General features: G+C 36.5%; 1 protein-coding gene across 3 annotated transcripts in view; it reads right to left on the bottom strand.

Annotated features, from left to right (window-relative positions):
* The window catches only part of grin2bb (glutamate receptor, ionotropic, N-methyl D-aspartate 2B, genome duplicate b), a 132230-nt gene extending 121352 nt beyond the window's left edge, over positions 1 to 10878 (bottom strand). For all 3 annotated transcript variants that reach the window (XM_056250483.1, XM_056250484.1, XM_056250485.1), the window contains exon 1: positions 10348 to 10878. In XM_056250483.1, coding sequence (XP_056106458.1) covers positions 10348 to 10374 — 27 coding nt within the window. In that variant the 5' untranslated portion in view covers positions 10375 to 10878. The remainder of the gene's footprint in view (positions 1 to 10347) is intronic.
* Between the last annotated feature and the right edge of the window lie 2082 nt (positions 10879 to 12960).

The following is a 12960-nucleotide window of genomic DNA, read 5'->3' as shown; positions in this document are numbered from 1 at the left end:
AGCCAGCAGCGGTTTGCTCTGATTGCAACTGAGGCATAGATGCCAAAATCAAGCTTCCCAGTATTAAATCAGATTTTTGTGAGAATTTTTCGATTTTTCAGGGTACGTTTATACACACTACAGCGGTAAATTCCCTGTCATATTTGACCATCTACTATTCTAGGTGATCGTACAACCTCTAAATATCTGTGTACAAGATTTTTACAAAAAAAATTTTTTTTTTTTTTTAAATTACATTCACTTCTGGGTTATAATTTGATTTGCATTAGGTTAATGAATATTATGTGACAACGGCTGGCGTCATCTGAATCAGCAGATTTCTCAGTTTAATTTGATGTACATTCCCATTCAAAACTTTGGGGTCAGTATTTTTTTTAAGAAATTGATACTTATTCAGCAAGGATGCATTACATTTATCAAAGGTAGAAAAGCCTTGTAAATGGTTATAAAAAGCTATTTCAATTCAAATAAATGCTGTTCTATTCATCAAAAAAAAAAAAAAATCCTGGTAAAAATGCCTCCCCGTTTCCACAAAGATATTAAGCAGCACAACTGTTTTCAACATTTATATTAATAAAAAATGTTTCTTGAGCACCAAAACAGCATATTAGAATGATTTCTGAAGGAAATGAACATTTTACTTTAGCCACCATAGGAATAAGTTACTTTTTAAAATATTGTAAAATAGAAAACAGTTACTTTAAATTGAAATAATATTTCACAATATTACTGTAATTACTGTATTTCATTTTTTATCAAATAAATGCAGCCTTGGTGAGCATAAGAGACTTCTTTCAAAAACATTAAAAATCGTACCCACCTTAACGATAGTGTACAACATTTATTCAACCTTTGACCTAAATATTAAAGGGTTAGTTCACCCCAAAATGAAAATTCTGTCAGTAATTACTCGCCCTCATGTTGTTCCAACCCCGTAAGACTTTCGTTCATCTTCGGAACACAAATTAAGATATTTTTGATTAAATCTGAGAGCTGGATCACTCCTCCATAGGCTTCTATCTTGCCGGATCGGATCTCGGATCGAAACTTGCCGGCCGAGAAAAGTTAAAGACATCGTTCAAATAGTCCGAGTGACTACAGTGGCTCAATCTTAAGTTTATCAAGCGACAAGAATACTTTTTGTGCGCAAAAACAAACAAAAATAACGACTTTATTCAACTTTTGAACTTTTGAAATCTCGAGGCCCAGAGAGAAGGAAATGAAAAGTTGAATAAAGTCGTTATTTTTGTTTGTTTTTGCGCACAAAAAGTATTCTCGTCGCTTGATAAACTTAAGATTGAGCCACTGTAGTCACTCGGACTATTTGAACGATGTCTTTAACTTTTCTCGGCCGGCAAGCTTCGATCCCTTAAGAAGCCTATGGAGGAGTGATCCAGCTCTCAGATTTAATCAAAAATACCTTCATTTGTGGTCCGAAGATGAACGAAAGTCTTACTGCGTTGGAACAACATGAGGGAGAGTAATTACTGACAGAATTTTCATTTTGGGGTGAACTAACCCTTTATAAAACCTAGAAAATAGCCCATTAGCTCATTTTTTATGTGTTCAATAATATTTTAACCTTTTTTAATTTAAAAATAACGCACAAAATCTAAACGATGTATGTTTTGTAATGGTGCTACAATCCACTCCACCTATTGTTGTACCACAGTTATGAAATTACACAGTTGTCGATTTTAAAACAACTTTAAATGATAGCAGATAAATTCAGGTAAATATGAGATACGTTTGAGTTAGAAAGTGTTCTCCCCCATGTCATGAAAACATGCAGCACTACAAACACAATGCTACTAGCAGATGCACACAGAGACGCACAAAAACACCCAAATGAACAGACATGTTCACACACACACACACACACACACACACACGCATGCATACATACATACACACGCATACATACATGCTTACATATACACACATAAATGCATACATACACACATACATGCACACATACATGCATACATACATACACACATACATGCATACATACATACACACACATACATGCATACATACATACACACACATACATGCATACATACATACACACACATACATGCATACATACATACACACACATACATGCATACATACATACACACACATACATGCATACATACATACACACACATACATGCATACATACATACACACATACATGCATACATACATACACACACATACATGCATACATACATACACACACATACATGCATACATACATACACACACATACATGCATACATACATACACACACATACATGCATACATACATACACACACATACATGCATACATACATACACACACATACATGCATACATACATACACACACATACATGCATACATACATACACACACATACATACATACACACACATACATGCATACATACATACACACACATACATGCATACATACATACACACACATACATGCATACATACATACACACACATACATGCATACATACATACACACACATACATGCATACATACATACACACACAGGATGTGTGAGATTCTACGTGGAAAGTTTTCTTGGCCAGCAGATGCGGAAGAAAAGCAGCACTACTAGTGTACGCCAAATACTGTAAATGTTATGAATGGCTGCAACTATAACATCTGTATCAGACCGTACACACTCTGACAGACACGAGCGCAGTGATGAGCAGGTTTTCGGGTGAGAGATCACTTCCTCCCCTGAGGGCTTGGTGATGGCCTGCTTCTGTTTTGACCAATCACACGCGAGCATTGGCTCACCCCCCCTGCCCATTGGTCATGGGTAATTAATTACCAAGCTGTTCCTTGTTTAGGCCAAATGAATATCAGCACATGGTTACCATGAAACAATGAGCCCCATCCCAAATCACTCAATCGTCCACTCCTCGGTGCTTTGTAACACACCATGTAGCGTTCGCTAATGGACACCAAAGGGAGGAGGAAGTAGTTTGAGATTCGAACATGAGCTGTGATGTGGTGTAGTACATCGTTTACTAGGGCACAGATCGTGTTTTAAATCACTTGGACTTCCACTACCGGTATTCAACCACTATGAGCAGGTCACTTTTTCCTAGTCCAAAACATCATTTGCAAAGGTCAAATATATTCAGGCCACAGATGCTCAATCAACATTTTCTGTTATTAACAGTTCGTTGAGTTGGCATGATTCCTCTTTATTCAATGCCTGATTAGAAAGCCTCCAAATGATTAGAATCTTACAAAATCACTATAGCCTATGTTTTATGTCCATTCATGTCTTTATATAATGCTGCATATAACCTTATATAACTGAAGCTGAAGAGTGTGAAATTAAACATTTCTTGCTCTTTGTATTTTTTTATGATCAGAAAACTAGCTTTGCATACCGCTAGGCGATTAGCCTGCTAGCTTATACATTTGCTACATTTTGTACATGTTTTTGATTAATCAGGCATTACAAATTACTACTGCCTGAGGTTCTAGGTAGACTCAACTGAAAAACCTGACCGATACATACACTTTGTATATATATATTTTTATTACATTTATATAATGTGAATGTTTGCAATCTTTCCAGATCTTTCCTATATCCTGAGACCTGACATGAATGGCAGAATAAGGCCAGTGAAGAATAAGTCAATTTCACACTTTTAAAAGGCCACCACATGCAAAAAAAAATTTGTAAAATGCGATTTATATGACATTTGGGGAAAAAAATCATTCACAAAGCACGTCTACTTTTGAACGGCCGTCAATTTGTGCCCCAAGATGGCACAGTTACGGCATCTACCAGCAGGGGTTACCTGGAACATACTAACCAGATAAACCTTGACCCCTTGGCATAAAGATCATTATTAGCTATTAATGCATGTTTGATTGAGTTTTATATTAAAATCTAGAGGACGGTGAATCTCCAGGAATAGGAATGAGCATCCCTGCAGTAAAAGCAGACAGCAAGAAAATGTAGACCAAACGTTTCTTAGGTGACAGCTAATCTGATATATCCAGTATTTCACACTTCAAAAAAAAAAAAAATAACAGCACAGCAAAATATGGTATTGAACTGCAGTGTTTGGTATAATGATATTTTGACTGTTGTCTGCCGTACAGATCCGCTTACTCGCAACTTTCTCGCCCATATCCTCCATTCCAAAGAAGCAGAATGTCATTAAACGACATAATGAATGACATAATGAAATTACACCATTAAATATGCATATCACTCATCTCAGAGACTTATGACACTGTGCATGACTGGACAAGAGCTCATTAAGTCACTGTAACTCTATCCGTAATGAAGTCATGCGCTGTGATTAAGGCTAAGCTTTAACCAGCATAGTGTACGAGGGACGAGAGCCAAATACACTCCTGTGGTGATGGAGGTGTGAATTACAACAGGTGCACATTGATAAACTGGCAATTCATCCCCATGAGGGGGAGGGGGGTCAAAACACACACACACATGCACACTCAGCTGTAACTTGCCTGTTAGCAAACTGACCTGTGCCATAAGGTATTCCTTTTGACCTGATTACACAGATGAACTCTGTGATAAATGCACCCATTACACATACACACAAATACACACAATGGAACCAAATCCCCTTAATTTGTTACTCAATACTGTTAAAGCCGATGCGAAAAGACCAGTGCAGGATAATGACCTCCGTGTCATGTCAATCCATCTCTCCTGCTGCCACTTTTTTTACACACAAACGTTTGTGCACTTCAGCAGACAACAGTTTGAACTCTGTACCCTGCTTTTACTTTTCAGTTTTATCTGACAGTTTACTGCTCTACACAAAGGAAAACGAAAAAATGAAAACACACTTTCAATTTTATTCAGTTTAGCAGTGAGTTAAGAGCTCTTTTTCTTTATATGTCTGTTTTTTTCTGCCATTTACTTGAGGTTCTGACAAAATATTAACTGCTGCAGTCTATTTAAAATGTTTAAAAAATCGGTTTGAATGAATGATTAAATGACTCACACATAAATACTTGTTTCATTACTGGATGAATCAGCGTTTTTGAACACATTTTTGGAATAAATGATTCAATGACAGATGGAGTTTTTAGACATTTGTCGCACCTACTGGCGTGACGATGTAATTGATAAAAAATGTATATTTGTTTATATCCGATCTATAAACTTTTATCCCAGTACTTCTGTGATAATTTGAATATTTGTATCATAGAAATGAATGATACTGTGTGCTTGAAAAGATTGTTTGTGACACTGTTTCATATCATGACAACTGCTTTCTCTGGCTCAGCGACAGCGCAAACAAAGATTTGATTTTTCGATGTGTTAGTACTTGTCAAGCGTTTAATAGACACAGCCGAATCGCTGTCCTTGAAGAAAAAGATTATGCGAGTGTTTGAATCGAGATCATGCAGCTATAATGCCTATTACACCTACTTTCTTTGCAAAGTTTGTCGTATTTCAAATTTGAAATCAAACAAAAATCAAATAAGAATCCTGTAAACAAAAAAAAGATCCTACTAGAATATAAGTTATCCTAATGGTAAATGTTGTCCTATTAAGACAAGTGAAATCATATTGGAATCAAATTAGGATTCTTCCAAATTATTGTAGAAATCGGATTTAAGATTTATTTAAAACATAATAATAAAATAAAATGTATTAATAAAGTATTATTCATAATTATCATTTATATTATAATAAACAGTTTTAAAAAAGCACCAATGTCTAGGCTTTATAACACACTGTTCTGTTTCTCTGACTAAAGTACACAACATAGCTCTATATTCACTCATTCACAACAAAGCTACAAAACAAATGAGCACCAACAAACCCACACTACACATTTCCCTAACTTGTTTCATCATCCATCCCTGAGAGGCTTTTATTGACTATCATCTTTGTTGTTTGAAAACTAACATTTATAAGTCAAATTTCCCCAGTTTTCAGGATGATAGATTAAGGCTTGTTGTTTGCTCAGTCGGTACACAGAGACACAAGTTCAATGTAGAGTGGTACATTGTCAGACAATTTGTATACACAAGCAAGGTGTCTACCGCCTAAGTATCATTATTTCTGAAACAACGGCTGACACAAAATCAGATTTGCACCATCTCTGTGTAGCAGTTATTATCATTGAAAGTCTAGAATGCCCTCGTGTCCCTATGTTCCGTTGCCATGCCAACAGAGGCTCCGTTACCACACCAACAGAATCTCTGAGTGATGCTTCACTCTGAAAGACATTCCACACTGTCCTCATCCCTCTGGTCCCTGTCAATCAGTGTCAAGCTTGATTGACAGCTGCTTCGACCCCACTGACGTGGGTAAAAAACGCTGTCACCTCACGTTAATCATCAGCGGCACATCTTAAGAGGGCGATACATCATCAGACGTTTTCAGATCGACTAACGACTTTCCTGTTTTCCCAGGATTGAGTCTAACGGCTATCAGGAGCGCCTGTAGAGCAGCTTGAGAAAAGAGAGCAAGAGAGTAAAAAGGCAGCTCGACCTCTCCGTCTGTTTCTCACCCTATTTTCTTACCCTCCATCTCTTTCTCAGTATTTATCGCTCTTACTCTCTCTTTCATTAACCCACTTAGCTGCAATGTCTGACCCAGACCACAGGCACATTACTCAAACTGGATCGAAGGCAGCACGACCAAGTGCAATTTGGGCGAATGCCTGCATGAAAACAAGACAATGGCAAGCTGAGTACCAGAAACGCACACATTCATTGAGACAACGGAAAATTAGAGCCCTGGAAGAAGAAATAGACATGTTGTTTAGGCTTTCGAGTAAGTGGGAGAAGATGGTAAAATGGCGATGAGAGAGAAAGCGAAAGAGAGCATATCAACTATTCAAGCTATTCAGAATACTTTATTACCATACTATTTTTAATATTGTTGCAGCTCATCGTTTGTAGGCTATTAGGGCTGGGACTGGGTATTCACACAAATTTCACAATTCAATTAGATTCAATTAGAGAAATTCACAAGCTTGCGATTCATTCAATTTTGATTTAATTTGATTCGATATCGATTCGTTTGGATGTACTGCACATGAGGTACGTTACATGGCAAATTTTCTCAAGGGAAAAAATAGCTCTCAAATGCTGTAAACTAGGAACCCTGTCAATAAATCATGAAAACGTTTCAATTTTCATGATGGATTTATTCAAACATGCATGAAATTTTAAAGAACATAAATGTAAAAATATGAAATAGTGCATATATTTAGCAAAATATTCCTCTCTATAGTTCATTTTTCTAGCAAACTATCGAGCTCTGTAATGTAATGTAGCATTACATAGTCATAGCATTTACGAAGCATTACGAAGTCACACTGTTTACAAACTGTTTCATTGACGTCTTTTCTTGGTTGAAACACTTTTTGAGCGATTAATGAGACATGATGTGGATTTCAGTAAGTTGTACTGTCTCTTTAAACATCTTCTGATGTTTATTTCGTGCTATAGCAGTGCGATCTGCCACGCCATATTGAAGAGCCCCAAAATGGTATTTATTGAATTTCGTAATAAACTTGACACAATTTTAAACGTGAAAGTTTGTTTCATATAAAAAGTAACAAAGCACAAACCCTAATGCGATTTATTGAATCAGAGGCGCAGTGGCGCACTACAAATATTTTTTCATTCATCAACTGAAAACATCATAGACTAAAAGAACGATTCTTGGGATTTAAGAATAGATATCATCGGTTCATCAAAATGAGAAGTGATAAATGAACGTAATGATTTTTTACTCTTTTATGACTCATTATTAAAGGGATAGTTCACCCAAAAATGAAAATGAAGTCATTAATTACTTCTTCTTCTCAGTTCAGAACGTCAGTTCTCGCGCATGCGTCCTGGAAATCTCTTGAACTCTCGTCTCAGGCCCACAAGGAAGCAATGGAATAGTCGAATAAAGTCGTTATTTTTGTATTTTTTCCGCACAAAAAGTATTCTCGTCGCTTGATAAACTTATAGTGGAGCCACTGTAGGCACATGAAATATTTAAACATTTTCTTCCATGACCTTCTGGGCCGTCAAGTTTCATTCCCTTAGGCAGCCTATGGGGGAGTGATCCACCTCTCAGGCTATGTTTACACGGAAACGATCTAAAGAGAAAACGCAAAAGTTATCACTTTTTTTCTCCGTTTAGACGAGCGTTATGGTTGGGAAATCCGCGTGCATATGGTGACGCAAAAGTGTGTGAAATTCGATGTCGTATGCACCCCAGGCGGCTAGGTGGCAATGTGAAGCACTGCCACACAACAACACCAATATCTTAGAATATTTTGTACAACTGCTGAAAAGACTCTTGTATGTTTTTCAGAGCTGCCAGGGCAATTTGAAGGTCCGACGTATGGAAATAATCTGACATGTTGGTTGTTATTTTCCTGTACTGGCGCATGCGTGTGACGTAAACGCGTACGCGACGAGAGCCACCGTGAGCAGATTTGCGTTTTTACCGTTTAGACGGGAACGCGACGGTGGAGCGTTTTTAAGATTTCCACTCTGGAGGGTGGTTTCACTTTTTTGCGTTTTTAAGTCCCCAAAACGCCGTTGCCGTGTAAACGAAAGGCACATCCGATAAAATATTTTTACGTTTTCACCCGGAATCGTTCTCGTGTAAACGGGGCCTCAGATTTAATCAAAAATATCTTAATTTGTGTTCCGAAGATGAACGAAGGTCTTACGGGGTTGGTACAGCATGAGGGTGAGTAATTAATGACTTCATTTTAACTATCCCTTTAAGTGAACTACCTAATTTTGTAACATTTTTCACAAATCTGATTTTGACAAAACAATAAATCAAGGTATCCAAGGACTGGTTGGATAGCATGGTTCATTTAGGCCCTGCTGGTAGATGTCCTAACTAACTACACCATTCGGTGGGCAAAAAAAAGCATCTTTCTTCATTGATAGTCATTCAATGATGGTGAAGACTACATTTATTTGATCAAAAAATACAGTAAAAACAGTAATAATATGAAATATTATTGCAATTTAAAATATCAGTTTTCTATTAATATATTATTCATTCCTGTGATGTCAAAGCTGAATTTTCAGCATCATTACTCCAATCTTCTTCGGTATGACATGAATCTTTCAGAAATCATTATAATATGATGATTTGCTGCTTCAAAACATTTATTATCATATCAATGTTGAAAACAAGTTGTGCTCCTTAATATATTTTATAATATATTTTTTCAGGATTATTTGATTAATAAAAAATCTTCAAATGATCAGATTTTATTTGAAATAGACATTTTTAACAATGTCCATTTCTAAAAGTCTTTACTGACACTTTGAAAAAAAAAAACATAAACAATGCATCCTTTAATGCACACACAGACCAGCAGCCACTGAATACTGAGACCCACACAGCATTTGATCACTGAATTTACAGAAATCTTTTCACTTTGAGGAAACACAAGTGCAACATTGCACATCTAATCAACTCCTGGCAAACACGTTCATTATTATTTGAATTATCACTCAGTGTGTCCTTCAAAACACATTCAAATGTACAAATTCACATAATTTCATATTTACATGCAATGCATGGATTCCCCAACTTTTTTGTCAGCTGAACCAGAAGTACCCCTGAGAATGTTAGGTCAATAATAAAATTGGTTACACTTTAGTTTAGGGTCCAATTCTCACTATTAACAAGTTGCTTATTAGCATGCTTATTACTAGGATATTGGCTGTTTATTAGTACTTATAAAGCACATATTAATGCCTTATTCTGCATGACCATATTCTACATCCTTTAATCCCACCAATACCTAAACTTAACAACTACCATACTAACTATAAATAAGCAGTAATTATGAGCTTACTGAGGCAAAAGTCATAGTCAATAGTGAAAATTGGACCCTAATTTAAAGTGTGGCCATAAAATTAAATCAATAATAAAATTAAGTTCATACCTCTGATGACATGCAGATAAACAAATGAAATATTTCATCTTTTTAAGAAGTGTTTTATTTTGATACACTCACGAACCCTCTGCAGTTCCATCATGAACCCTGGGAAACCCTGACATATTGTACTTAGAATAGATTTTCTTTCTCTTTTTATTTTTATATCAATAAGGTACAAGATTATTTTATTCACATCAATGTAATAAACGAGTTAGGTTAAAAGTAATCAAAAAGTAGTCACCTTAAATGTATAATGTAATGGATCATGTTACTAACTACTTTTTTTTTCATGTAATTTAGTATCATTGACCGACTACAATTTGAAAGTAATCTTCCCAGCACTGGTTGTTAGCTAGTATTCCATTATGAACATAGCCAGAGATAGCGTGGATAAACATTAGACAAGAAAGGTTTATCCCTTACCTTGAACATTGCCAGCCCAACTCCCATTCTCTCTCCTCAACTCCTGCATGATGATGTGAGCTGGGTCTTGTCTCTTCCTCTCATAGCCCTGGATGGAGGAGTGACTGACCGTTGAAGTAGTTTGAGGGATTGGTAAGAAAAAGTAGGACTGGTGTAGAGACCGTGGATGAAAGTGTTGGTCACTACTGTAAATCCAGGCAGGATGACTGAGCACAGGCAATTGTATATCAAATCAAAACTATTAAGAAAAGTCACTCAAGAAAAGTAAGAATGATGCCTGGCTCACAAAAGAAGACAAAATCAAAGACAAGTAAAACTTTAAATGCTTGAGCTATGCGAACGATGTTCAGTCACTCAAGAAAAGTTAAAAGTCTTATATCAAACCTAAGAAATGTACGTAAAATTTGAAATGAACCAGGACAAAGTCAGGCCTACAAAATGTGATATAAAATGAAAAAGGTGAAAAGAAGAAGATCAAATGTTTTTAAAAGTTCATTTTCATCTGTGAACAAGTCCACAAGCTCTGGAGTTGCTTGACGCCCAGCAGTGTCCAGTAGTGAGAGGGCCGGAGAAGCGACGTCTGGTCTTAAATTCTCATTGGTTCAAGTATCCATGAACGTCCTTCGCTGGGTCCTTCTCATGACACTATTGGAAGGGAAAAGAAGAGAACAGTATCTTAAGCACAGGTTGTCTGGCTAATAATGTTGAATAAAGATCAAACTTGATGATGATTTTGGAAAACTGAGTGACATTTTTCTTTTTTTTCCCCTTTTGTTATTTCTTTCAATTGATCTAATATACAGTGCTCAATACTTATTGGTTAACTGATATGTAAAAATATGTCAACTTCGAGCCATAGAAAGGACAGGCATGTTTCACAAACACACACAGTAACACACTTACAAATGTATACAAATACTTATGTGTGACATTTTTACCGTGTTACTTACCAGTCTAACTGTCCTGTGGCATTTCATCATTATTATTTGGGTAATGTTTACAAAAATGTGATACACAAGACAAGAGGGCGAGTGCAAGCATTCAAAAACGTAAGACAAGATGGTCGCCTTCCACTGATTTGTCCATTTCGCCCAATAATAGGCAAGTGAGATGCTTTTTTTTTTTTCTTTTTGATTGTTTGTTTTTCAAACAGTCCATACATAAGAAAAAAATGTGAGGGAGATGATGAATTTGAGATGTCTAAAGGAAAATTTCTAGCTGAAACTGAACTTTAATTGAGATTTCAAACTTGTCACTGAGAGGAAAACATAAGCATAGAAATAAAATATCAACATGAATGGAAAAAGGAGATGTTCAGATTTCCTTCCATCTTGAGTTGTGACACAACGTCACTTCTTGGATCACCCTCCCTTTCTCAGATTCATTTCAAATGAAATAAAAACCAAGAAAAAATAAAATACAACCCTGTTTGACTCCTGTTTGTAATATTTAGAGGTAAATATAGAATATATTACAAACAACAAAATCGAGAATATCAATCAGTCAATCAAAAAAAAAGCAGTTCTGAATTAAAATGTATAAAATGAAGTGCAAAATGATCATTCAAGGAGGATGGGGTATAAATAACTTACAGTGGGGAGTGAAAAGTTTCATCCTCTATTGAGAAGATTACAGTCATACAGCGGTCATGCACGACACCTAAAAACAGGGACCCTAAATGAATAGAGAAAATCAAGAGGTGGTGATAAGAAAAGAAGTGGAGGTGACAGCCTGTCCAAAAGGTGTTCGATGAACGGATAAAATGAGAGAAAAAGATGGCGAGTGACAGCAGAAAATTAAACACTCAATAAAACGAAGGAGTGACCATAACAGCGCAAATGGACTCGAGCTCACAGGCAGGTGAAACTGGGGGGAACGACTGCTGTACTGAACCCTAATCGATCTTTTGAGCAAATGCCAATTTATTGTTCACAATTCCGGTTTCATGTTTCAACAGCTCATCAGGAGGCTGTCGACAACTCAAATCACAAGTTCAAAATGTGTCCAAGAAGCACAAATTAAGCAGTCACGCCAACCTCACCCATCTCTGTCAAAGAATGGAAGCAGAACCTCATCTCAGAAATGTGTCTGCAATGATTTCTCAAAGAAAACAGAAGACACTGATGCTTGCACTGGACACTGGAGATGAATGGAGGATGTTTTAGACCGGGTAGCCCAAGACCAGATGTGTGTGAGTGTTTTAAGTGTGTGTATGTGTGAGAGTGTGTGTTACAAAAGAAAGAATGGCAGGAAACAAATGTCTTTCTTTCTGTTCATAAGTGAGAGTGGAAGATGGACAGAGTTGGAGAGGAGTAAAAAATGGGCGTGGAGAAGTGATATTTAATTTTTGACACCTGGCTGTCCATTAGTTTAATGCATGTGTGTATGTGTGTGTCGATGTGTGTTTTATGTACATGTAAAAAAAGAACACACAAGTACACACACACAGACAAACAGACCGGACAGACACTAAACGAGCCGTTAAACCTACCTAGAAGAATATTAAAGCATCCAGGGAAAAAAAGAGTGAAACGTGAGGGTAGATGGTGGAGGACAAAAGAACTGTTTAAAAAAGAGAGAAAGAAAAAGAAGAATTAAAAAAACTGATAAGGA

This window comes from Rhinichthys klamathensis, unplaced genomic scaffold, assembly GCF_029890125.1.
Source record: "Rhinichthys klamathensis goyatoka isolate OS25496 unplaced genomic scaffold, OSU_Roscu_1.1 h1tg000069l_1, whole genome shotgun sequence".
NCBI classification, from domain to species: domain Eukaryota; kingdom Metazoa; phylum Chordata; class Actinopteri; order Cypriniformes; family Leuciscidae; genus Rhinichthys; species Rhinichthys klamathensis.
This window is presented reverse-complemented; position numbering and strand designations above follow the sequence as displayed.